The sequence below is a fragment of the Callithrix jacchus genome, chromosome 10, assembly GCF_049354715.1.
Source record: "Callithrix jacchus isolate 240 chromosome 10, calJac240_pri, whole genome shotgun sequence".
Lineage (NCBI taxonomy): Eukaryota > Metazoa > Chordata > Mammalia > Primates > Cebidae > Callithrix > Callithrix jacchus.
The window spans coordinates 2,719,632-2,747,584 of record NC_133511.1 but is presented as its reverse complement, the minus strand read 5'-3'; the positions used below and the strand labels follow the sequence as shown (position 1 = coordinate 2,747,584).

The 27,953-nt window shown below is 40.3% G+C and overlaps 1 protein-coding gene and 1 long non-coding RNA gene across 3 annotated transcripts in view; one reads left to right on the top strand and one right to left on the bottom strand.

Moving 5' to 3' along the window:
- Positions 1 to 27,202, bottom strand: part of LOC103795993 (uncharacterized) — a 59,098-nt gene extending 31,896 nt beyond the window's left edge. The window contains exons 1-2 of the long non-coding RNA XR_013522965.1: positions 27,072 to 27,202; positions 26,565 to 26,630 (exon numbers count right to left, since the gene is read on the bottom strand). This is a non-coding gene — a long non-coding RNA (uncharacterized LOC103795993). The remainder of the gene's footprint in view (positions 1 to 26,564; positions 26,631 to 27,071) is intronic.
- MMP27 (matrix metallopeptidase 27) lies at positions 5 to 16,651 on the top strand. Of its 2 annotated transcripts, XM_002807266.7 has the most exons (10): positions 5 to 142; positions 962 to 1,200; positions 2,461 to 2,609; positions 2,699 to 2,827; positions 10,769 to 10,930; positions 11,113 to 11,233; positions 12,850 to 12,980; positions 13,887 to 14,046; positions 14,899 to 15,002; positions 15,911 to 16,651. In XM_002807266.7, exons 1-10 carry the CDS (start codon positions 41 to 43, stop codon positions 16,144 to 16,146), a joined length of 1,533 nt encoding a protein of 510 aa, XP_002807312.6. In that variant the 5' UTR covers positions 5 to 40; the 3' UTR covers positions 16,147 to 16,651. The 2 variants fall into 2 exon arrangements, with proteins under 2 accessions (XP_002807312.6, XP_035119884.3); XM_035263993.3 differs by lacking the exon at positions 2,699 to 2,827.
- Positions 27,203 to 27,953: the final 751 nt, after the last annotated feature.

Sequence of the window (27,953 nt, the reverse complement as noted above, 5' to 3'; positions counted from 1 at the left end):
CTGTGCTAACAGAACCGACTTCAGCTGGAGAAAGAGAGGAATGAAGCACCTTCTGCTTCCATTTTTGTTCTTTATAACATTTTCTTCTGCATTTCCCGCAGCCCGAATGATGGAAAATGAAGAAAACATGCAACTGGCTCAGGTACCGTCTCATAAATAATATCAGTAACTATTGATAAAAAGTTTATTTTACTGATTCTCTTGGGACCTAAAAGGAAAACATATTCCTGCAAAAGAGTTCTGGACTTTTTTGTGCGAAGGAGCTGCTTTTCTTTTGTCTATCTCTAAGGATTTCAAGAAACTGTGGGGGGAACAGGGAGGGGGAAAGGATCTGCTATAACGTTGAGCAATGGTCATGAGTGAAGGGATGTTCAGTGAGAGGAGAAAGGAGAAAGCCCTGCAGGACACAGAGATGCTGTATACGCATTTCAAAGCAAACGGGAGGACTCAATCTACAATTTGGAGCCCTTATCCATAAATGTCTGAAAAATACATTGCTTTAGAGATTCCCTCTAAAAATCAGCTCAGTTAACTTTTTATTTGGTTAAATCAAATACATGTGCAAAATGGATAATCACTTATTTCTTCTAGAATTTGTTTCAAAGAAACACCAAAATGAAAGTAACAGCAAAAATATGTAAGACATGTCATCACTCCACAGGTAAAAGAAGCTTCATTCTTTTCTGTGGAGGTTTATGAGCTGTCTGCTTTGGCCAATTCTGGTCACTCATAGGTCAACCAAATCTTGGAAACTGCAAGAGCGGGGAGACTCATTATTTTCCTCTTTGTGTCCTTCCTTTCTTCTTTCCTCCTTCACTCCTCTCTCTCTCTCTCTCTCATTACTTCTTTTTTCTCCCTCCTTCCTATTGCCAGAAGGAATTTTAGGCAATTTTGCTTTATCCTGAGATGGATTTGCTCTCCTGCAGTCTGTGCCTCTTTTTTTCTTATCTTTTTTGGTCAGGCATATCTCAACCAGTTCTACTCTCTAGAAATAGAAGGGAATCATCTTGTTCAAAGCAGGAATGGGAGTCTCACAGATGACAAAATTCGGGAAATGCAAGCATTTTTCGGATTGACAGTGACTGGAAAACTGGACTCAAACACCCTGGAGATCATGAAGACCCCCAGGTGTGGGGTGCCTGACGTGGGTCAGTATGGCTACACCCTCCCTGGGTGGAGAAAATACAACCTCACCTACAGGTAATGCTTCTGCCAGCCATTTCCGCCTAATCCAAAGGAACATACTATAATTTCCGAGAAGCAGAATAATATTCATTCATTTGACCGAGCACTTCCTATGTGCACAGCACACCACAGGTTCCACTTACGGTATCCTCCCAACAAACCTGTGCTGGAGGCACTGTGGCTACCGCCACCTTAAATCCTGAGAACTGAAACAAAAGGTTATTTACCACAGCTGAGGATACACAGCTCTTACTGGCTCCAGCAGACATGCTCTACTCTCTAGCCACCATCACATAAGCTCAGAACAAACACTGTCATCTGACTGCAGATACTTGACATCGTAGATGAAGGGTGCTCAAGGGAAAATGGAGAGACCCTGGAACACAACCAGTTTATGTCAGAGACATGTGTGTGTGAAAGAGAGAGTTGCCAGATCTCAGATGAGCCACTCAGAGCAAAGTAGGGTGTTTCCCTCAGACGTCTCAAGGAAAAGGGGGCTGATTCATTGGCAGAAAGAGGATGAGGTACGCCATTGATCTGAGGCAGAGGCAGTCACCTTGACCACCACTCAAGAGCCTTTCTGATAGTTCTTCCTTCATCTTACTGAGTCCTAGGACTTGAGATACAAATGGGTTTAGCAAGATAGGGAAGAAACATCTTTTCCTAAGTAATTCTTGTGGTTCTCATGTAAGATTCTTAATATATGGGCCAGGAGTGGTGGCTCATGCCACTTTGGGAGGCTGAGGCAGGCGGATCACCTGAGGTCATGGGTTTGAGACGAGCCTGACAAACATGGCAAAATCCCATCTCTACTAAAAAGTAGAAAAGACTCTGCCTCCAAAAGAAAAAAAAAATCTTAATAAATGATTATTACTACGATACATGCACAAGACTGAGTTCCACAAGCCATTCAAAAAATGATTCTCAATTATTATTAAGAATGTCTTTATGATACTTTCATGTACAGGCCAACACATACATGACATAAATGCTATGTCAGAGTGTGATCTTAGGGAAGTCATTTAACCACTTTGAGCCCCCTTGGTTGAGGTGTTATAATGCTACCTGATTCATAGGGAATATAAAGAAATTGAGTTGTACAGTATGTGTAAGAGTATTTCATTTAAATAAAGTGCTATGCGACTGTAAGATAATTGCACCACATCAAAAGTTACTGCAGCACATTATTGATAAGCTAGAAATGTTTTTTTAAGTTACGTATGTATATACTCGCATGCATCGACTAGAAATTGACGTCTTTTGTTAATTTTTAAGAATAATAAACTATACTCCGGACATGGCACGAGCTGCTGTGGATGAGGCTATCCAAGAAGGGTTGGAAGTGTGGAGCAAAGTCACTCCACTAACATTCACCAAGATTTCAAAGGGGATTGCCGACATCATGATTGCCTTTAGGACTCGAGGTAAGGTTTTCAACAGAGAGCAAAGCTGTTTTCATCTCAGGAGATTCCAGGGAGCTGATCTTTTTTTCCTCCCATGAATTGTATCTCAGTCCATGGTCGGTGTCCTCGCTATTTTGATGGTCCCTTGGGAGTGCTTGGCCATGCCTTTCCTCCTGGTCCAGGTCTGGGTGGTGACACTCATTTTGATGAGGATGAAAACTGGACCACGGATGGAACAGGTGAGTGTAATTCTCTTTATGAACAAAATTTTATTATTCTATAGAATCACAAAGTTGTGTGGACCCCAAAGTTGTATTAGAAAAGTGTCAGCCTTCAGAGATTCATGATCCTGTGTGGTACACAAGGCCACCCACATACCTGCCATATAAGACAGAAGATGTTTTGTGTTGTACCAGTAGTAGAAGTCATCTGTCACTTGAGGGTTGAAAGAAGACTCTAGGGAGGTAGTAACTTTGAGTTTACAATTAAAGGACAGGGTATGGATTGATAACCCATAGAAGCACTATTTAAAAGCATGAACTTCCTCTTCTAACTCTTGCCCAACTGCAAAAGAATCAGACACCCCTTCCTCGGGGAAGAACAGGTCATAGCATGGGGATGTCAGATGGGCTTAAGCACATACAGAGATTTTCTTGAGAGTTTCTCAAAGCAAAGCCAGTGCCAAGCCTATTGTGAGTGTGTGTGGCACGTGTGTGTGGAACACGTGTGTGCACCAAACAACTGAATATACCTTATAGACTGCTACAGATGCAGTGTTGGGAAGGAGAAAAAGTAATGGTTTGTGGCTTGGCAGACACTGGTTCCTTTCGAGGCTTCCCATTTACCAGCTGAAGGACCAGGACAAGTCAAGTCATTTTCTATAAATTTCCCTCTAGACACTGCTTTAAATGTGTCCCAGAGATTCTAGTACATTGTGTATTCGTTCTTGTTGGTTTTGAAGAACATCTTTATTTCTGCCTTCATTTCATTGTTTATCCAGTCAACATTCAAGAGCCAGTTGTTCAGTTTCCATGAAGCTGTGCGGTTCTGGGTTAGTTTCTTAATCCTGAATTCTAATTTGATCACACTGTGGTCTGAGAGATTGTTATGATTTCCATTCTTTTGCATTGGCCAAGGAGTGATTTACCTCCAATTATGTGGTCAGTTTTAGAGTAGGTGTGATGTGCTGAGAATAATGTACATTCTGTGGATTTGGGGTGAAGAGTTCTGTGAATGTCTATTAGGTTTTCTTGGTCCAGGTCTGAGTTCAAGTCCTGGATATCCTTGTTGATTTTCTGTCTGGTTGATCTGTCTAATATTGCCAGTGGGGTGTTAAAGTCTCCCACTATTATTGTGTGGGAGTCTAAGTCTCTTTGTAAGTCATTAAGAACTTGTTTTATATATCTGGGTGCTCCTGTATTGGGTGCGTATATGTTTCGGATCATTAGCTCTTCTTGTTGTATCGATCCTTTTACCATTATGTAATGTCCTTCTTTGTCTCTTTTCATCTTTGTTGGTTTAAAGTCTATTTTATCAGAGACTAGGATTGTAATTCCTGCTTTTTTTTTTTGGTCTCCATTTGCTTGGTAAATCTTCCTCCATCCCTTTATTTTGAGCTTATGTGTGTCCTTGCAGGTGAGATGGGTTTCCTGAATACAGTATACCAATGGGTTTTGACTTTTTATCCCATTTGCCAGTCTGTGTCTTTTCATTGGGGCATTTAGCCCATTTACATTTAAGGTTAATATTGTTATGTGTGAATTTGATCCTGTCATTTTGATACTAGCTGGTTGTTTTGCCCATTAGTTGACACAGTTTCTTCATTGTGTCAATGCTCTTTACCATTTGGTACATTTTTGGAGTCACTGGTACTGTTTGTTCCTTTCTATGTTTAGTGCTTCTTTCAGGAGCTCTTGTAAGGCAGGCCTGGTGGTGATGAAATCTCTCAGCAATTGCTTGTTTGTAAAGGATTTCATTTCTCCTTCACTTATGAAGCTTAGTTTGGCTGGATATGAAATTCTAAATTGAAAGTTCTTTTCTTTAAGAATGTTGAATATTGGCCCTCACTCTCTTCTGGCTTACAGGGTTTCTGCCGAGAGATCCACTGTGAGTCTGATGGGCTTCCCTTTGTGGGCAACCTGCCCTTTCTCTCTGGCTGCGCTTAGCATTTTTTCCTTCATTTCAACCCTGGTGAATCTGATGATTATGTGCCTTGGGGTTGCTCTTCTTGAGGAATATCTTTGTGGTGTTCTCTGTATTTCCTGGACTTGAATGTTGGCCTGCCTTGCTAGGTTGGGGAAGTTCTCCTGGATAATATCCTGAAGAGTGTTTTCCAGCTTGGATTCATTCTCTCCATCACATTCAGGTACACCTATCAAACATAGATTATGTCTTTTCACATAATCCCATATTTCTTGGAGGCTTTGTTCATTTCTTTTCACTTTTTTCTCTAATCTTGCCTTCTCGTTTTATTTCATTGAGTTGATTTTCAATTTCTGATATCTTTTCTTCTGCTTGGTCAGTTCAGCTATTGAAACGTGTATGTTTTGCAAAGTTCTCATGTTGTGTTTTTCAGTTCCCTTAAGTCATTTATGTTCTTCTCTAAGCTGTTTATTCTTGTTAGCATTTCATCAAACCTTTTTTTAAGGTTCTTAGTTTCTTTGCATTGGGTTAGAACATGTTCTTTAGCTAAGAGAAGTTTGTTATTACCCACCTTATGAAGCTTGTTTCTTCAGGCTTCAATTCATCAGACTCATTCTGTCATCCAGCTTTGTTCCTTTGGTGGTGAGGAGTTGCGATCCCTTGGAGGAGGAGAGGCGTTCTGGTTTTGGGTGTTTTCATCCTTTTTGCACTGGTTTCTTCCCATCTTTGTAAATTTATCTATCTGGGTCTTTGTAGTTGGTAACTTTCGGATGGGGTCTCTGAGTGGATGTCCTTTTTGTTGACATTGAAATTATTTCATTCTTTTTTTTAGTTTTCCTTCTAACAGGCCCCTCTGCAGTAGGACTGGTAGAGGTCCACTCCAGACCCTGCTTGCCTGGGTATCACCTGCAGCAGCTGCAGAACAGTAAGGGTTGCTGCCAGTTTCTTCTTCTGCTATCTTCATCTCAGAATGACACCTGCCAGATGTCAGCCTGAGCTCTCCTTTACGAAGTGTCTTCTTGGATATATAAGAGTTGGGGAGTGGCTTGAGGAGAGAGTCTGTCCCTTATAGGAGCTCAAGTGCTGAACTGTGAGCTCCATTGTTCTGTTCAGAGCTGCTGGACAGGTAACTTTAAGTCTGCTGCAGTGGGGCTGGGTGCAGTGGCTCATGTCTATAATCCCAGCACTTTGGGAAGCCGCGGCGGGTGGATCACGAGGACAAGAGATCAAGACCATCCTGGTCAACAAGGTGAAATCCCATCTCTACTAAAAATACAAAAATTAGCTGGGCATGGTGGCGCACGCCTGTAGTCCCAGCTACTCGGGAGGCTGAGGCAGGAGAATTGCTTGAACCCAGGAGGCAGAGGTTGCGGTGAGCCGGGATTGCGCCATTGCACTCCAGCCTGGGTAACAACAGTGAAACTCTGTGTCAAAAAAAAAAAAGTCTGCTGCAGTGGAACTCATAACTGCTTTTTTTCCCAGGTGCTCTGTCCTGGGAAAGTGGGGCTTTATTTATAAGTTCCTGATGTGCTGCTGCCTTTTTTCAGAGATACCCTGCCCCAGAAGGAGGTAGCCTAGTCACAGTCTGTCAGCAGAGGTATTGCTGAGCTGTTGTGGGCTCTGCTTAGCTACTCTGTGAACTTCCTTGTGGTTTTGTTTACAGAGGTATAGTTAGAACTGCCTTGGTAATGGCGGTCTGCCTCAGTAATGGTGGACTGCCTCAGTAATGGTGGACACCCTTTCCCCCACAGACCTGGACCATTCTGGGTCCAGCTGCACTTGCTGCAAAACTCTCAATCCAGAGCATTTCAGATTGCTGGTCTTTGTGGGGATGGGACCCACTGAGTCAGATCACCTGGCTCCCTATTTCAGCCCCCCTTTTATCAGTTCAATGGGTGGCTCTGTCTCCCAGGCATTCCAGGTACCAGTTGAAACAGCATCCAGATTTGTGTGAGTTTTTGTGCAGAAACCCACTGCACCAGCTGAAACAGGGTGCTGGAAATTTGTAGCACTTTTCAGCCTGGGAATCTCCTGGCCTGTGGGCAGTAATAACTCATTTGGAAATGCAGTGATCACTTACCCTCTGTGCTGTTCTCGCTGGGAACTGCACTCCAGAGCTGTTCTTATTTGGCTATCTTGGCTCCTCTCTAAGTTAAGTAATTTTCTTACTATTTCTTTGCTGGTAAAATAAGAATAATAATGCTCTTCTTTTAAGAGAGTGAAATAAGTTACCCTTACCCTAAGTTAATAAAGGTGAAAACACCTTTCAAAGCACTTGTCCATAGTGAACACTCAGAAAGTTCTTGACATTAAAGATTCTGTTGACAATTATTAGTATTGATGATGATGATGATGATAACTAGGGTGGAATTACATTCTAGACATAAGAAAAAGTGTTTACAAAGCTATGAATATTTACAAAGAAATAGTTACAAAACTAAATATAAATATTTAAAGGAACATGGGTAAGAGTAACTGCTACTTAGAATTAGATTCAAGGGACAAAAGATAGTGAAATATTTGATTTCTGCCTCTAGATATGAAAGTAAAGCCTGGGTGAGCAAGGGGAGTCATCCTGATTTTGGCAAGTGCTAAGATATTTCCTATAACTGTTTGATCATACGTAGCCACACTATCTTTGACTAGTACCAAATAACTAGTCACATCTCCATGAGACAGAGATTTTTGTCATCTTTTTCCTACAGTGTTATATGGCCGATAACAGTGTTGGCACATGAGAAATACTTTACAAATCATTGGTAAATGAAGTCACTCAACGATCCTTTATTGAACATACACTAGGACTCAGATTCTGTCATAGAAATGATATATACCCTAATATATAAGACACAGAAGCTGCCCTCCAGGGTCTTACAGTCTAAGGGGTACACAGACAAATAAATGGCAACTAAAACCAGTAGGATCTGTACTGAGACAAAGGAAAGTATGGCAGTGTAATAGGAGCACATAGAAGAAAGTCCATCCCAGACCCACAGGTCAGCAAGGAAGTGATGTCAAACCTAAGAACTGGAGGCTCAGCAGGAACTAGGAAGGTAAAGTAGGGGAAAGAGGGTGAATAAGAGTGTTCTGAACAGAATAGTTCAATCCAACATAAGGATTAGAATTTCAGAATACCAGGCTAAAATTGTGAAGAGGATTCAGATTGCAGAGCATCTTGAAAGCTGGGATAAAGCTCTGGACTTCATTTAGAAGACCTGAGTTGAATTATTTTTCCCAATTGTGATTGTTCCAGTTTCTTGTCCAAAAGCACACAGGGATACAGCCAGCCAAGCAAGGGGCAGCAACAAAGGCAAGAGCAGAAAAATGTCAAAACCATGACATAATTCTTTGCCCTTTTACGTTGGCTCTGTGCAAACATCACTAGAGAAGATTCCATCAGGGAAGCTGAGGCTTTCCTTAGGCTCCATACACTTAGTTGCAAATCCAGGGGCAGACTTTTTGAGAAAGGGTCTCACTCTGCTGCCCAGGCTGGAGTGCAGTGGTGCGATCTTGGCTCACTGCAACCTTTGCCTCCTGAATCGCTGGGACCACAGGCACAGGCCACTTCACCTGGCTAATTTTTTTTTTTTAGTAGAGGTGGGGTTTCTCCATGTTCCCCAGGCTGGTCTCAAACTCCTGAGCTCAAGGTATTGGCCCACCTTGACCTCCCAAAGTGCTGAAATTACAGGAGTGAGCCACCAAGCTGGGCCCAACATAGTCTTTTATACTTAGAACCTTACACACTAGTGGGAAAGGCAGACAAAGACAAAGGCAATTTCAACATGCCCAGTAAGACTTCTGGAAAGAGCACTATGGTCCTGTTTAGGAAACACATCTAACCATTTTTTTCATTTAGACAACACCTGCACATCCACTCTCACTAGGAATAAAAGATAATTAAGACATGGTTCCAGTACTCAGTGTGACAGAAATAAAGAATTCAGTCCTTCAGGCTTATGACAGAATCAAGTACTGAGTCTGTAGAAGCCCAGATCCGTGCATTTAACTCAACTAAACACGAGCTGGGGGGATAAGGGAAGTTCCATGAAGGAAATGACTTTAGAGGGGAGACCTGGAACATAAATAGGGTAGTTAAGCCAAGAGAAAGTAGAAGAGATACATCCTTAGCAAAGGGATGAAGGCATGAAGACGTAGAGATTAGAAAGAACCTGGTACAGAGAAGAACACCAGCAGTTTAATGTAGTTAGTTAGCTTGTGGAATATGAAAATAAAATATGAGGCTTGAAAAAGGCAGGAACTAGATTGTGGAAGGTCAGGTGAGGGTGTTTGGACTTTATCCTATAGTCAGTACAGAACCTCTGAAAAATAGACATAGAAGCAACTTGATCACGTATTGTACAGTCTAGCAGCAACCCCGAACTGGTGGCTTCTATTTTTTCAGATATATTATCCATTCCTGAGGCACCAGTTTCAAGTCATTTGCTTAACCTGGGCCATATTTTTCCATGATGTACTAATACCAATTAAAGTCATGTGCCATTTAAACATGTTTCAGTCAATGACAGACTCTGTATATGACAGTGGTCCCATTAGATTATGCTGGAGCGGAAAACTTTCTATCACCTAGTGCTGTCATATAGCACAACACATTACTCACGTGTCTGTGGTGAGGCTGAGATAAACAGACCTTCTGTGCTGCTAGTCATATAAAAGTTCCGCACATACAATTGTGTGAAGTACATAATACTTGATAATAAACAGCTATGTTACTGGTTTATGTATGTAATGTACTATATGTTTTACGGTTATTTTAGAATGTACTCCTACTTGTACAAAAAAAAAGAAACAAACAAAGAAACAAAAGGTAACTGTAAAAGGGCCTCAGCAGGCCCTTCAGGAGGGATTTCAGAAGAAGGCATTGTTATCATAGAAGACAACAGTGACATGGGTGTTATCGCCCCTGAAGACTTTCCAGAGGGACAAGATATGGAGGTGGAAGACAGAGATATTGATAATCCTGATCGAAGGAAGGAAATATTTTTGTACAGCTGTACAACGTTTGTGTTTTAAGCTAAGTCTTGTTACAAAAAAGTCAAAATTTTTTTAAATGTAAACGTTTAGACCAGGCGTGGTGGCTCACACCTGTAATCCCAGCACTTTGGAAGCCCAGGCCAGAGGATTGCTTTAGCTCAAGAGTTCAGGATCATCCTGGGAACGCAGTGAGACACCCATCTCTATAAAAATAAGTAAGAAAATTAGCTGGGTATGGTGGCATTCACCTATAGTCCCACCTACTCAGGACGCTGAGGCAGGAGGACCGCCTGAGCCTAGGAGTTTGAGGCTGCAGTGAGCTGTGATCCAGCCTGGGCAACAGATCAAGACCCTGCCTCAAAAAAAATTTTTTTTATAATGTAAAAAAGTTACACTAGTCTAAGGTTAATTTACTATTGAAGGAAGACAATTCTAAAGAATGCGGTGTAGCTTAACTGTACAGTGTTTACACAGTCTACATGATGTACTGCCAGTCTCAGGCCTCGCATTTACTCACCACTCACTCACTGACTCACCCAGAGCAAGTCCAGTCTGCAAGCTCCATTCCAGGCAGGTGTCCTCCATTCCTGTACTGTTTTTTTATCTCTGATACCATATTTTTACTCTGCCTTCTCCATGTCCAGATATGTTTAGACAGACAAACACTTACCAGTGTGCTATCTAATTGCTTACCATTATGCTGTAATTGCCTAAGCTGTTCAGTACAGTAATGTGCTATACGGGCTTGTAGCCTGGGAGCAAGAGGCGATACCATGTAACCTCGGTATGTGGTGGGCTGTGCCTTCTAGGTTTGTGTAAGTGCACCCTATAATGTTTGCACAATGATGCATTTCTCAGAACATATCCCCATCATTAAGCAACACATGACTTTATTAGTACTGAAATATTTCCCAAATGATGGTACATATGAGAATTATCTGCTAGCAAGCCTTTACTTCATTCCCCTTAGTTACTTTCTAATCTCAGATGCAGCCATTCTCTTTTTGATTAATTAATGTTCTCGTGTTTTCCCTGTTTTTATTAAGGATTCAGCTTGTTTCTTGTGGCTACTCATGAATTTGGTCATGCACTGGGGCTCTCTCACTCCAGTGATCAAACAGCCTTGATGTTCCCAAATTATGTCTCCCTGGATCCCAGAAAATACCCACTTTCTCAGGATGATATTAGTGGAATCCAGTCCATCTATGGTGAGCAAAATCATAAATCTGAATATATGTGAACTAAATAGGAGGCTTTTCAGAAAGGAAATTGAGAAAATCACTTCTTGAAATATTATCATGAAGCAAATATTCACTTAGGTAAGATCCTTGTGCAGGCATATTTCTTCATGCCTTCTTAATTCACTGTGGTATTTTTTTTCTCATCGAAGGAGGTCTGCCGAAGGTCACTGCTAAGCCAAAGGAACCCACTATACCCCATGCCTGTGACCCTGACCTGACTTTTGATGCTGCCACCACTTTCCGCAGAGAAGTAATGTTCTTTAAAGGCAGGTAAACTCATTTCCCTAAACACCTCAACTTCCTAGGAAGATTTTTCTTTCCAAGGGATTTGAGGATAAAGAGGGAGTCATGGGGCTAATGAACATGTGTGCCTTTTATCTTCGTTTTACAGCTGCCCATACTGTTTGAATGTTTTACCATATGTGTGTATCTTGTAGCTGTTTGATAAATTAATTTTCAAATGTCTTTAAGGAATCTTAAAAACTGCCATTGTCTAAAAAGGGGAAACAGAGTCTACTTTCAGTGACTACTTGGCCAGAAGAGTACACCAATCCCAGTGGCATACTAGAACCAACTTACACCTAATAACAAGAGCCTATTGCTAAATTTTCAGGAATTTTGCAAGCCATTTTATATCACATAGGCAGCTTGAAACTGGCCATGGTTGGAGTAGTTACACCCTAGAAATCAGCAAACGATTGAAGTCATGTCTTCTTCCCACCTGGAGAGCCAGTTGTTAAATATGGGTCAGCACCTCAGTGAACATTTCTTTTTCTATTTTTTAATTTTTTAATTTTTTTTCACAAAAGTGTTTGTAGAAAGTGATTTATTTATTTAGAGAGAGAGAGAGAGAGAAACAGGAGGAGAGAAAGAGACAGCTAACTCCCATGCTGAGTGAGAGAATCCAGAAAGATGGAATCCGGGAGAGGAAAGCAGCTTCCACCCTGAGTGGAAGGGAATAGAGAGAGATGGAGTTTAGGAGGGCAAGACAGGCTTCCACAAGAGAGTGTGGAAGGGGACCCCAGAGGGAAAATCTAGGAAAGAGAAAGATGGCTTCCACCAGAGTGTTCGTGGAAGGGGACCCAAACATGGAGTCCTGGACATTTCTTAATGTTGCATCAATAAAGTGTTAAGTGTAGTGGGAAATCCCTTCTCTCGCTGAAATTCAAGGGTGTTATGTTGCAGCATGGTGTCAGTTATGTAGACCATGACCACATTTTTATAGCAAAATATCAAGACATACACTATTGACAAGGATGTAGAGGTAAAAGGAAAGAATATTTGAAATTCGATTCCTTTCACCCACGAATATATCACATTACAATCACATGCTATCACCACCATGCTCTTCCCAGCAGAGGCCGAGAGGCCACACATCATAGAGGTCAGAGAGGAATGGCCCCTATGGGGAGGAAAATGGAATATAAAGAATTTTCAAATCTCATGTTCGACTCAGAATTTTGCAGCCAGAAGAGAAATTCTGAAGAAATATTTTGGCATGTCAATGATTACATTTCTTCATTCCAGCAAGCATCTGCTTGAGAAAGTTTCTCCTAGGAATGCTTGGTGTTGGCTTACAATGTTGCATGTTGCCGCTTTGGCAAAAACACCACCAAGGAGCACTCAGAACTAGGAATAAGATTTCCATGAACAGTTTGCCACTCTACAGACCCAAGAGAGTGGGCACAAGGGCATGTCCTGACCGTGGGAGTCCAAAACTGAACTGAATTCACAACCACCTAAATTTGCTGGGGAAAATTATGCTAATTCTGTCAATTAGTTCAGGAAGATACCAACCAATTAGATAAAAGGCAAGCCTAAGATTGCCAAGTTTCCATTGACATGACTGCAGGCTGCATGTGTAAAGTGGTTTTTGTTTAATGCAGGCACCTATGGAGGATCTATTACGATATCACGGATGTTGAGTTTGAATTAATTGCTTCATTCTGGCCATCTCTGCCAGCTGATCTGCAGGCTGCATATGAGAGCCCCCGAGACAAGATTCTGGTTTTTAAAGGTAACCTTGCCCATCCTGATTCTTCTCCTTCTGGTTGCCTCAACTAACCAGTAGGTATTCTGGTGTGAGAAATAAAATCTTCATGCATGAGCCAAAAGGGCAGAGCTCCTGCCTTCATCTTGCATTCCTGTCATAAAGAATATAAGTAACCAGGATTCTGTGTGGCTATGAAGATAAACACAATCCCAACTGCATGGGGACTGTGCAATAAAAACTAAACCTGTGCGAGTCTCTTTTTTGCCAAACAAAGGTAATTAATCTCTCTTTAACGTTCTCTTTTTACTAATGTTGCCAGATTGGCAAATAAAAATAAAGGACACAATAAATTTCAGATAAATGACAAATAATCTGATATATATATATATATATATATATATATGATATATATATATATATCCCTTAAAATATTTTGTTTTTATTCATACCAAAAGCTAGTCATTGTTTACTTGACATTCAAATTTAACCGATATTTTCTGTTAAATCTAGGAACCCCTCGTTTTCTACGATGTTATGAGATTACTAGCCTTTGAGAGCACTTGGGTGCTAAAACTTAGAACAAGTCCAAACACACTTCATTTAAAAATGTCAACTGACACGTAACAATTGTAGTATTTATGGAGTACAAGGTGATGTTTCAATACATGTATGCATTGCTTACCTGATCGTTTTGACAGTTAGCCAATCGAAAGCAATCAGTGCAATGAAACCAATTGACAAAGGTAGACACACTATTGATTTCTACAGGTATATATGTAATATAAATAATATGAGCAGCTCAAGAAAGACATGGACATAAGATTACTAAATCTCTGAGCACTGAAGCTAAAAAGGAACTAGGCATCTAATTATTTTCACATTTCTTCAGATTTTCTCCCTCTAGAAAATAATCACCATCTTTCTTCCTAGATGAAAATTTCTGGATGATCAGAGGATATGCTGTCTTGCCAGATTATCCCAAACCCATCCATACATTAGGCTTTCCAAGACGTGTGAAGAAAATCGATGCAGCCGTCTGTGATAAGACCACAAGAAAAACCTACTTCTTTGTGGGCATTTGGTGCTGGAGGTAAGTTTATACATAATTGGCCCTTTTTTTTTATTACAGAAAAAAATATTCACAATAGCATTACTTTGACACAGATAAAAATAAAATGAATCCATAATCTTTTATTTATTTATTTATTTTGAGATGGAGTTTTTCTCTGTCTCCCAGGCTAGAGTGCAGTGGCATGATCTCTGCTCATGAGCCTCGACCCCCTGCATTCAAGCGATCCTCCTGCCTCAGCGCCCCCCAAGTAGCTGGGACTACAGGCACGTGCCATCACACCTGGCTCATTTTTGTACGTTTTGTAGAGATGGGGTTTCACCATCTTTTCCAGTCTGGTCTCAAACTCCTGGGCTCAAGTGACCCACCTGCTTTGGCCTCTCAGAGTGCTGGGATTACAGGCATGAGCCACCACACCCAGCCCATAGTCTTCTTAAGGGGAATGATGAAGGCAGTGGATGACATTTACAAAGCCAAAAGATATTGAAATGAGTCTAATGACTTTCCTTCAACTTAAAAAATACGATAAAATGAAAAGTTGGTGATGCCAACCAAATTGCCAACGACACAAACATATCTAGTCAAAATTTGTGAAGGCTCCAAGCTCAGCCTTCAATGTGATATCACGATTCCTCTGAATAGCTTCGACCTAACAAATGCTGTGGCCTTTTTCCCTGATCACTTCTTGTTTGGAAGATCCTATAAATGAGTCAACCAAACATAGTCTTTACTGTATTTGTATTGATCCTGTTGGTTTTCCTCTACTAGACCAACGTATTCCCCACATCCCTGCTTGACTCTAAGTTGTGCAGTAGACAAACTGAGCTCCCAAACCATAGATCCACTGGTTTCCTTTCAAATCCTTGCATGCAGATTTGATGAAATGACCCAAACCATGGACAGAGGGTTCCCGCGGAGGGTGATAAAATGCTTTCCTGGAATCGGCACCCGCGTCGATGCGGCTTTCCAGCACAAAGGTAAGCACGGGTGCCTCACTCACTGGACACTCGGGAGATTGTGCTGACCGTGAAAACAGCACAAAAACGTAACTGCTTTTATTTTAATGCAGTTTTGCTGCTCTTAAGCATATACAATCATAAACATTAACCCCACAAGCATTATCACAAACTGAATCCATAAATCCTAAATTAGACTCTCTGTTATACGATCTCAAATCTAAGTACAAAGTACCAAATTCAGTTTGTACTCATCACTGATGAGGAAAGACGCCCCCTAAAGGGTAAAACGAACTAAGGGCATGAACGGAACAATGATTCTCAAACTTTAATATAAGTAGCTTAATGTACATAGCTTGGAGTTTATGTGTCAAACCAAGTGTTTGAGGCAGAATTGTGAGTGATACCTAGGACCGCAGGCGATGTAACGCATACAATCCAGATACTGTATCATCAAAGGCAATGGCCTAGACCGTGGAGTCATCAGATATCTAGAAATGTTTCTGAGTGACACAATCTATTATTACAAGGAAATCTAACACGGAACCTCAAAACCTAAAGCAGATAAAAGTAGAATAGCTCTAAGAAAATGAGGATACAGAGTCCAAGGCCATACCCACAGGGGCCTTCTCCTCCCCATCGCCGAGATACTTTGTTGAAACCCAGTTTGAGAACCTCTGGAATAGACCACAGTATGGCTGGAAAGGTAAAAAGTCCCTTGAAACTCACATTTTATAATATTGGCTTCCTCCTTAGAGAAATAACAATAATAGGCTATCCCACATCACTAGAAAACTAAAGTGTATCTATGTAATACCACAAATTTATTTGCTCTAAGTAATGTTATTTTTACCATGTTTATAAAATGTAAACGTATGAAAGTATTATGTGGTTATGAAAACCAACTAATCCTGATTCTCTGCCTCTAGGTTTCTTCTATTTCAGCCGTGGATCAAAGCAATTTGAATATGACATTAAGGCAAAGAATATTACCCGAATCATGAGAACTAATACTTGGTTTCAATGCAAAGAACCATTAAACTCATCATTTGGTTTTGATATCAACAAGGAAAAAGCACATTCAGGAGGCGTAAAGATATTGTATCATAAGAGTTTAAGCTTGTTTATTTTCAGGTTGGTTCATTTGCTGAAAAAACACTTATAGTTATCAATAAATTCATAGACCTAAAATAAACCTAAACAGGTCTTTTGATATAAATTCTGCTTCAAAGTAGAATAAAACCATTCTTTAACAATAAGTTGCCAGTCCTAGTTCTAAATATCTAAATTCAACAGCCATTTTGAGATGCCTTATTCTTTTAATAGGAAGTTATTATGTAGAAACAAAATCTCTGAGTGTACATTAAATCTATTTCATGCCTTGCGAACTTGGAGAAGTAAGGCATGTCTTATAACTAAATACTAAAAACATTTATTAAACCAATCATTAGCATTCTATTTTGTCTGGACCTTTGGAGTTTAAGAGCCCCAGTAAACTATAATCCTCATTCCTATGCATGTTCTGAACCCATCAATAAAATAAGTTATTCCATCTCCCAAAGACAAGGGTAGAGCCTGGGTAGACACAGGGTAAGTTAACATTAGAGGTGATTCTCTGATAAGTAAGGAACTAGCGGAAGTAGGAGAGAAGTGTTCCCCAGCCTCCAAAACATTGACCAATGCAGTTAAACATTCCTTAGAGAATATCAGATTAAGTTTTCAGCACTGATTTCATGCACAAGCAATGTGAGGATTTTCATCCTATGTTTGTGGTATATGTGCATCACCTGAGCATATGGGTAGGAAGTTTCTGCACTCTTTGTTCCATCATGTATTTGTTGACTTTCTAAATGCTTACAGTTTGATTTTATCATTGTACCCTCAAAATTACCTGCTTAGCAAAGCTCTTACTAAATTTTTTGACCCAAAAAATGGGAGATTGTCAGTTGAACCTGAGTCTGATGAGGTGATATACTGAGCAAATGTCAACTGATAGAAAATAAGCGTAGAAGATCACACAGATCCCTACAGTTGGTCCCCACCCCCACTTCCCTGGAGTTCAGTGCTCCCAGTTTCCTAAATGAAGGGGTGCATAAAAGAGTTATTGTATGTTTGAAACACAAAGTAAATTTTAAGAAGTACAGCTTAACACTCACGTATAGTGGTCTTTTAAAAAAAAAAGTGCTGGAACAATCAGATATTTATGTGCATGAAAAAAGAATGTTGATCCCTACCTCGTGCTATTCACAAAAATTAATAAAAATGGGCCACCAACCTCTAAATATAAGAAATGAAGTTATAAAACTTGTACAAAATATTATTTTAAAAATGTTGGGACTTTGGACTAAGCAAAGATTTCTTGGGTAGAACATAAAAACTATTAACCATTAAGAAATCAATGATTAAACTTCAACATTTAAAACCTTTGCTTTCAAAACAACATTAAAAAAATAAACCATTGGTTGGGCACAGTGGTTCATGACTGTAATCTCAGCACTTTGAGAGACCAAGACAGGAGGATTGCATGAGGCCAGAAGTTCAAGACTAGCCTAGCCAACATAGCAAGACCTTATCTCTATATAAAATAAATAATTAAATAAAATTTTTAAAAGGATGAAAAGTCAAGCTATACACTTGGGAAAAATATTTTCAAAACATATATCTGATAAAGAACTTGTATCTTAAATATGTAAAGAATTCTTATAACTCAAAAATAAGACAAACAGCTCTGGCTTTTTGTTTGTTTGTTTGTTTGTTTTTGTGAGACAGGGTCTTACACTGTTGCCCAGATTGGAATGCAGTGGTGCAATCTCAGCTCACTGCAACATCTGCCTCCCAGGCTCAAGCAATTCTCCCACCTCAGCCTCCCAAGTAGCTAGGATTACAGGTACATCCCACCACACCCAGTTTTTGTATTTTTGGCAGAGATGGTGTTTCACCATGTTGCCCAGGCTGGGAACTCCTGGGCTCAAGTGATCCACCCGCCTCAGTCTCCCAGTGTGCTGGAGTTACAAGCATGAGCCATCACCCCTGCCATCCCGTCAATATTTTTTTTAATTAATGAATGTTTATATTTAAAATTTTTATTTTTTTTATTTTTACTTATTTATTTATTTTGAGACACAGTCTCACTCTGTCCTCCAGGCTGGAGTACAATGGTACCATCTCTTCTCACTACAACCTCTGCCTCCCAGATTCAAGTGATTCTTGTGCCTCATTCTCCTGAGTAGCTGGGATTACAGGTGTGCAACACCACCTAAATTTTGTATTTTTAGTGGAGACAGGGTTTTGCCATATTGGCCAGGCTGGTCTTGAACTCCTGGCCTCCAGTGATCTACTTGTCTAGGCCTCCCAAACTGCTGGGACTATAGGCATGAGCCATCGCACGCAACCTCAATTTTTTTTTAATGGCCAAAATATTCACCATATGAGTAGCACATAAATATATGAAAATATTTTTCAACATCATTAGTTATTAGGTAAATGCTAAACCACAAGGAGATACTACTGAATACTCAGTAAAGTGGTTAACATTCAATGGAGAACGAAACATGCTCTGATAACATATTCTCAAAGTTTGCTTTCAAAGGTGTGTTGCTGTCAAACTCTTCCACTCACTGAAATAAAGAGCTTATGATGCATTTTAAAAATAAATAAATAAATAAGATAGTTAACATTTAAAAGTTGGACAGGCGTGGTGGCTCATGCCTGTAATCCCAGCATTTTGGGAGGCCAAGGTGGGTGGATTACTTGAGGCCAGGAGTTGGAGACCAGCCTGAGCAACATGGTGAAACCCTGTGTCTACTAAAAACACAAAAAAATAGCCAGGCATGGTGGCACGCACCTGTAATCCCAGCTACTTGGAAGGCTGGGGCACAAGAATTGCTTGAACCCAGGAGGTGGAGGTTGCAGTGAGCCAAGATCATGCTACTGCACTCCAGCTTGGGTGACAGAGTGTGACTCTGTCTCAAAAAAAAAAAAAAAATTAAAAGCCTGAAACTATCAAGTGTTGGCAAGAATGTAGAGTAACTGAAACTCTTAGAGCACTGCTGAAGAGGAAAAATAATATGGCCACTTAGGAAGTGGTTTTGAAATGGCCTTGTTGTCTGGGGTGCTACCCGAAGTTCTTTGTCTCATGGCCGAGGAAATCAAGGATGTGGACACTCCAGTGGTGAAGTTACAGCAGAAGTTTAACAAGTGAAAGACAGAAAGAAAGCTCTCTGCCACAGAGAGGGGTCCTGAAAAAGGGTTGCTGTTTCACAGCGGAATACAGAGACTTTTATAAGAAACCAGGGAGGGCTGGGCGTCTCATTCACGTAAGGACAAGAATAGGTGCAATTCAGAAAAACAGCTTGACCAACATTTGAGAAACTGCTACATGTTAAGTACTAAGTCACACTACTTTTAAAAACCCTGTTTATTGAAGGAGAGTTAGCATATAGACTTCACCAATTTTATTCCCACAGCCTTGAAAATATGTATACAGTAGCGTCACCACCGCAACCATCATGATATAGAATATTTCTTACATCCAGAAAGTAACTCACGATCCTTTGTAGTTAATCCTCCTTCCACCTCCCACCTCTGGTAATTAGTGACCTGCTTTCTGTTATTGTAGTTTTGTCTCTTCTGATTTTTTATATAAATGGAATCATATATCGTGTAGTCTTTCTGGTTGCTTCACCCGGTCCTCCTAGTGCACGTGCAGGCCTTAGCTGGAGCTACTCCATGTTGCTTTGTTTCCCTTACTGCACGTGAGTCAGGGGATGGAATTTTCCACTGCAGACATGTCTGGGCAAGTCTGTGTAGTCTTTCTTATCTATGCAGCTATGGGCCTATGTTAGTGCAAGTTCCCTTACTGGTGCTTACAGGCTGTTTGGTTTGAAAGAAATCAATGGAGGACCCACCCTAATTGCCTGCCTGGCTGGTTTCTTCCTTCCTCCTCACTGAATTTGGCAATTTATTACAAAATTAAACACACACTTATCATATGACCCAATGATCCTACTCTAAATATCTACCCAAGAAGAATGAAAACATGCCCAAAGAAGTATTTGTACATAAATGTTCACGAAGTTTTCTTTATGATAACTGAAATCTAGAAACAACCCAAATATCAGTTGATGAACTGACGAACTGGAATGTCCGCACAATGGAATACTACTCAACAATAAAAAGGAAGAATGACTGACACGTGCAACAATATGGATGAATCTCAAAAGCAATATGGAAAGTGAAAGCAGACATAAAAGACTACACGATATATGATTCCATTTATATAAAAAATCAGAAGAGACAAAACTACAATAACAGAAAGCAGGTCACTAATTACCAGAGGTGGGAGGTGGAAGGAGGATTAACTACAAAGGATCGTGAGTTACTTTCTGGATGAAAGAAATATTCTATATCATGATGGTTGCGGTGGTGACGCTACTGTATACATATTTTCAAGGCTGTGGGAATAAAATTGGTGAAGTCTATATGCTAACTCTCCTTCAATAAACAGGGTTTTTAAAAGTAGTGTGACTTAGTACTTAACATGTAGCAGTTTCTCAAATGTTGGTCAAGCTGTTTTTCTGAATTGCACCTATTCTTGTCCTGCAGCACAAATGCCTGTGATATTATACTTAGGTGAGCATCAGAAATTATACTTAGGAGAGCACCGTGTTTGCTTATGGGCAGCTACTTTTTCCTGGATATATATTCCTAAAATTGATCTGTAAGAGAGGACAAGCTACAACCACAAAAATAATCCTATTTTAAATTCAGCGGAAAATCTAAAAATACAGTTTTCAAAGCATATATGTTTAATATGAGAATTATATTAATGATTTAGAACTCAAAATCAGATGGTATCACTCATCCTTTGAGATTTAAATAAACTTGGCTCCCAAAATCATATGGGGATTCTAATGCTCTTCATCAAACAATTGGGGGGAAAAATCTTAATATTCTTTGGCAAACCCGCGTCCAAAATCATCTCCCCACAGTGACCTCCCCACAGATCCCAACCTTCTGCTGTTCTGTCGGACCTGTCCCTTCTCTGACCTCTGGGAGGAACTCGAGTTCCTGTTTCTTTATCTTTCTTTTAAAATGTAAACTGGTTATGTAAACTTGCTTCATTATCTCCTTTAAACATGTCCTTACAGCCTCCAATCCCTTGGAAAAGCAGCTTATCAATCAGGCTCATTGAGCACTTCCTCTACTTACTCACTATGGAGCCTGGTGCAAGTTCCCTCTCTGTGCCACAGTTTCTCCATTTGTTACATGAGGATGCTAACAGATCCAAGCTCATAGCCTATTGGCAACTGGTCACACATGGCAGTAAATGTGTGGGGAATGTAAGCCATATTATTATAATTAGATATGTTAAGCAATTTATTCTAAAGTAAAAGCAACTGAAAAAACCAGAAGTTGAGCTCAGAGGTTCTCAAATTTGGAATAAATTTTGGGCCAACTCTTTCTGTCCTATATCATACACTTACAGAAACAGATTAGCTGGAACAACACACGTAATTGACACTTGCCTTGTCCCTTTCTGGTTTTCTCAAGGGCCTGAGATTAGGTCTCAAAAGAAAGAAACAGCTTTAAAACCAAGCATGAACAAGACAGTGCTGGCAATAGACATTCACTTTGGAGATCTGAACAGCTGAGGTGGAAAAGAAATGAATTCACACAGCAAGAATGTATTTGAATTTCTTCTTGCCTGAAGACCGAGAGAAACTCATTACAGCCTTCCTATTGTGTATCATGGGTGGACTTTCCTAAGAAACTCACCTGAAATGAATCATTTTTCCCAGAAAATAATTAGATTTTGTTGTTGTTGTTCTTGAAGTTATTTGAAACACATGACATATTTATAGGTTGAAATTTAGTGCTTTGTTTGTGTTTAAATATAGAGAATCTCAAAGAGGAAGCTCCGTAGCCAAAACATACCTTTAACATACTTAAATTGGTCACCAACTTCTACATTTTAATTCTTTTTTCTTTTTAATTTAAAAAAGAGAGCTTTATTTCTCATAATGGATTGCGGTTTTCAGGGTGGCTATTCTGACAGGCTGGGAAGTGTGGCCTCCAGCCAGAAGCTGGAGACAGGCACTTTCTTACATTTTAAGTCTATTCACTCACCATCCAGAAATCTATCCGAAGTCATAGGGAGAATCAAAATCCAGCTTTACTGATACCAATCACTTCTAATTTGATCTCTAGGAGAGACCAAGAAAATGTGAATAAGATAATAAACAATTTAAGTTTTTCTTAAAGTGAAAAGTTTCTGAAACAGAGAAATGTTTCTGTTTGACCAGTATTTATAATTTTTATAGTATTTATCACTTAATTGGCCAATACGGTGTGTCTGTGTCCCCAGCCAAATCTCATCTCGAATTGTAATCAGAATTGTAATGCCCACGTGTCACCAGAGGGACCTAGTGGGACGTGACTGAATCATGGAGGTAGTTTTCCCCATGCTACTCTCATGATAGTAAATGAGTTCTAACGAGATCTGATGGTTTTTAAGTGGTGGTTTTCCCTGCTCTCCTTCTCTCCTGCCACCTTGTAAAGGTGGTGTCTGCTTTCCCTTCTGCCATGATTGTAAGTTTCCTGAGATCTCCCCAGCCATGCAGAACTGCGAGCCAATTAAAACTTCTGTGTTTATAAATTACCCATTCTTGGGTAGTATCTTTATAGCAGTGTAAAAATGGTCTAATATAATCATAAAGCCACATTTGGTTTTAATCTCGAGATTTAATAAATTATTTTTGCTCAGTTTTTCTGGATTATAACGTTCAATTAGTAATAAATAGTGAAAGTGTGCATTTTCAAGGTTGCTTGATTTTTTCATTTTTTTGGATGAACTGTGTTCAGAATTTTGGATTTTCTGAACTATTTTTAGGAACTTAGAAACAAAAAGAATAGAGTAGAAAGTGTTTCAGCTGGACAAATCTATAAAAATAATATGAAGAACAGCTGAGTCTAAAACCCCTCAGAAAATAAGATCATAGGATTTCAAAGAATTCACATATAAAAATGCATCATGAATTATAAAGTTCTTCAAATGAATGTGAGCTCAGAATTTTGAATGGGTTAAAAAAAAATCTCTCCAGATGGATTTAAGATGGCCATCCTGTAATAATTTCAAAAGTAAGAATTGCTTCTGTAGTAAATTGTTAGTCTCATTCATTCAATAGGTATTTATTCAGTGTCTGCTATAAGTCAGACTCGCTGTTGACGCATATCTGTTTATCCAAAGACTATCTATTAATCACCTACTACGTGTTAGGCACTGTTATAGGGACCATGGACATAGTGAACAAAACAGCAGAGCCCAAGCCTTTGTGGTTCTTACATTCTAGTCAAGGTAGAGAGACCAAAATAAACAAAAAATTGTAAATATGTCAAGGGAGATAAATGCTCTGAAAAAAAATCAAGCAGACTGTGCCAGTGCTGGGCCTGTTTGTCTCAGATTCATTCCTTGCCCTTACAGGGCTGGGAAAGGGGTGAGGGGTGCTGCCCCCTGCAGGTAGAGTGCAGGCCTCAGCATCAGTTTTTTCATCCAGAGGGAGGCTGAAGGGAGACAGGAGGACAGGAGGAGGGAGGCACCAGGGCAGGAGGAAGGGAAATGCCAAACGTAGCTCTCCCTCTCTTGGCAGCATCTCAGTGGGGTTGCATCTCTTCAGTGCTGCAGCTTCCACCACAACCACTGTGGCCAGGTGATATGAATGCCTTCACCCCTCCTTCCTAGGGGAAGGGGTCAGTGGCTCCGTACTGGCTCTAATTTCTGGATTACCTCAGTGTTTGTCCTGTTTGGCTTTTGTGAGAGAGAGGAAAGTTCTGCTTCAAAGTATCTTAGGCCACATTATAAGGAGTTATAATCTCTTGCTCTATGGCCATTATCTGCTATTATAATAGACATATACCCATTTGTGTGTATATATATATATATATTCTCTAAATCAGCTGTGTCTTAAATCAGCTACCTTGGCTCGCTCTGACATGTCTGAACTGAACTGGGCAAGCTCCAAACCCTGGTGCATGCCATTTCTTATTTGGAAACCCTCCTGACCTTCTCCTGCCTAGCTTCCTCTTCTTCCTTGTCTTCTTCCTTGTCTGCTTTCCCCCTTATCCATTCAGGAAATTTCCAAGTTTTTAGCCAGTTGGGTCAAGCATAGAATGTGAGGTCCCATTCTGACCAGTGGAAACTGGACACAGCAGTAGGGCGATTGCGTCAAGTTATGAAAGTTATAAATGTCCCTGTCTCCTTTGTTCAGGTGTGCTCTTGTGGCAAGACAGCCAGCGAGTTGTATCCTTTCTGCAGAAAGTAAACTACCCTTGCTGAGTGGTCCATTATCTCTGTGTGGATTCTTCCTGATGTTATAAACCCGTTTCCAACAGCTTTTCAGCTTCTTCCATCACAGATGCAAATTTTCTGCATTAAATGCTCCCTGTTTCAACTGCCAAGAATGATTTCTGTTTTCCTGATTGACGCTTGACTGATACTCTTGGTTAAGGGATAGGGAAAGAGAGACAAATGTGGGGTGATCTGGAATAGATTACACACTAGAGCTCCTGGCGAAGACTTGAGATCTAAATCTGAAGACAGTGAGCAACCAAACCTTATTTGGGGAAAAGAGTGCTCTGGAGACATGACAGCAAGTGCAAAGGCCCTGAGAGGTGGGAGCGTGTGAGCATAGTTGAGGAATAGTAAAGAGCTTCTGAGGCTGGGGAGAAATTCAGGCAGGGGTGCAGTGAGCTGGATGGACATGAAGTTGGGGAAGCGTCAGGGAGACAGATCGTGTAAGACATGTAAGACTTTAGAGGCCACTACAGAAACTTCGGATTCTAGAAAGTTGGATTTTTTTCTTTTTTTGGAAAGGGTGTTGCTTTGTCACTCAGGCTGGAGTGTAGTGGCACCATGTCAGCTCACTGCAGCCTCGCCTCCTGGACTCAAGCAATCCTCCTGCCTCAGCCTCCTGAGTAGCTGGGGACACAGGCATGCACCACCATTCCCAGCTAATTTGTTTTATTTTTAGTAAAGATGTAGTCTTGTTATGTTGCCTAGGCTGGTCTCAAGCAATCGTCCCACCTTGGCCTCTAAAAATGTTGGGATTATAAGTGTGAGCCACTGTGCCCAGTTCTAGAAAGATTTAAGCAGAACAACATTATTTGACTTGTTATTTCAGACAAATCACTCTGCCTGCTCTGAGGACAGTAAACCATAGGAGCAAAAAAACAGGAACCGGAGTCTGTTAGGAGGCTGCTGTAACAATCCAGACAGCAGATGATGGTGGTAGCAAGTAAGAAATAGTCTGAGGTTACATTTTGAAGATAGGAATGAAAATTACTAACAGATTGGACATGTGAGGTGATATCAAGAGTCAGATATAACCCAACTTTTTTTTTCTGAACAAGTAGAAGAATGGAGTGTCTGTTCACTGCAGTGATAAAGGATGGGGAAGGAACAACTTTGAGGAGGAATTTGAGATATCCAGTAGGCAGTTGCATAGATCAGTCTAAAGTACAGAAAAGAGTCTAATCATAGCAATATAAATTTGGAAGTTGCCATTATGTAGACACAGGATTGTATTGGGTCATTTAGGTGGTGACCCAGATAGATACCAGAGAAAATTGAGAACTGATCCCCAGTCATTAATTAACAGATTAAAGATCAATTTTGTTGTATATCTTCTTAATCTCCAAAGCAATTCTATTTATGCCTATGGGCACATTCTTCCTGCTGGGCTTCCACTCTCTAACGCTGTGTGTCACTGAGCCTACTATTTCACTCTGCGCGACTTACCAGGACTCTTAATCCTTCTAGTGGATTTTCCAAACCAGAGCATGGGCATGTCTTGCAGGATAAGGGATGGAGAGGTGGAAAGGAACTAGCCCTTAACTTTTCATATTTCGAATAAGTACAGGCCAGGCACAGTGGCTCACAACTATAATCCCAGCACTTTGGGAGGCCAAGGTGGGTGGGTCACATGAGGCCAGGAGTTCAAGACCAGCCTGGCCAACATGGTAAAACCCCATTTCTACTAAAAATACAAAAAATAGCTGGGGGTGGTGGCAGGCGCCTGTAATCCTAGCTACTTGGGAGGCTGAGGCATGAGAATGGCTTGAACCTGGAAGGTGGAGGTTGCAGTGAGCCAAGATGGTGCCATTGTACTCAAGCCTGGGTGATAGAGCAAGACCCTGTCTCAAAATAAACAAAGTAGAACATTCAAAAGTATATGAAATCATTCATGACATTAATGAAGGCCATAGCTGTATTTAGTAAATATACAAAAAGGACATACATTTTTTGTTAATGTAGAAATATTTACAAAATGAGAAAATTTTTTTCTTGCCATCTTGAAAAAGATCTGTTGTCTACAATGTAGGAGAATGCTGCCTTACCTTCTGCTAAATGGTCTTTGAGCTGAGTTTCTTGGGGGCCTTGTGAGCTACTGAGACTTTATTTTAATGGGTATTATAAACATTACTGACATTTTTTTCTTTTCTCTAAGAATAGAACTTGTTTTAAGAAACAAAAATAATCAATTCAAACATTTTATATTAGAGAAAATATTTCTTTCAAAAACTCACATGACCATTTCCACCTCAGTCATTGCAATGGAATCAGGGAAACATCCTGCTTTGCAGACTTCATCCCTGGTGACAAGAACAATACATTTCAGAGTGGCATGCCTCTGCTGTGACGCTCAAGTGAAAAAACGAGTTTGTTGATTAAGTCCTTGTCTTTACTATGAAAGACACTTGACCTCCAAGCTAGTTCTGTAATCATCACTATAATAACTACTCACTAAACACAACATGCTATAGTTACTTTATGTTATCTCATTTACGCTCATGGATATCCTGTGGAGGAGGGTGGGCATTGTTGCCATTTAACAAATGGAGAAATGATGCTTACAGATTATTTTTCTTGCCCAAAGTTACGTGATAAATATTATAATTCAAATTCTGTCTTACATTTCTTTATTTTCATCTCATGGAATGTAAATGTTCTGGTACTCTGTCATGCCCCGTACTCACCACCAGCACTCAAAATTAAGCAGAACAAAAACCCCTTCTACACGTTTGCCTTCTTACCTATAAGAACTTGATTCTGCTGTTCACCCCCAAACTTGCACCCAGCAGGCTCAATTGCAATGTGTTTCCTGGTTCTTCTGCAACATGTTTTACCAAAGTTCTAATTTCACGATTGCTGTGGTTTATTTTCTCAATAAAGAAAAACAGAAGGAACACAGTTTATTCCCCATTAAGCAATCCAACCACACACCAAATGACAACTGGTGGTAACACAGGTTCTCCGGGACTTCGTGGTGCCCGCATCAGTTCATGAAGACAGTCCCACAGAATGTCATGGTCAAAGACGCTCTGGGGGACTCAGCTACGTACAAACTCTCCATCCTGTTGGCCTGGACTTCCCTTATTTCACAGTAATAAAAAAGGCTAAAAATGTTGGCTTGCAAGTTATTTTGCATAGAGTAACATATGCAAAGAATGCCAAGAGTGACAATTTAAAGTTTCTATTTCACTGGCTGGGTGCAGTGGCTCATGCCTGTAATCCCAGAACTTTGGGAAGCCGAGGCAGGCGGATCACTTGAGGCCAGAAGTTCAAGACCAGCCTGGCCCACATGACAAAATCCCATTTCTAATAAAAATACAGAACCTAGCCTGGTATGGTGGCACATGCCCACAGTCCCAGCTACTCAGGAGGCTGAGGCATGAGAATCGCTTGAACCCAGGAGGCAGAGGCTACAGTGAGCCAAGACTGCACCACTGTAATCCAGCCTAGGTGACACAGCGAGGCTCCATCTCAAAAAATGAAAATAAAAATAATAAAGCTCCTATCTTGCTGTTTTCACATCCATGATCTATTTGGTTCTCAAGATAATCCTTCAAAGTGAAGTGATAAGTTCATTTTACTCATTTATAGAGAAGAACACTAAACTATACAACTAGCTGAGG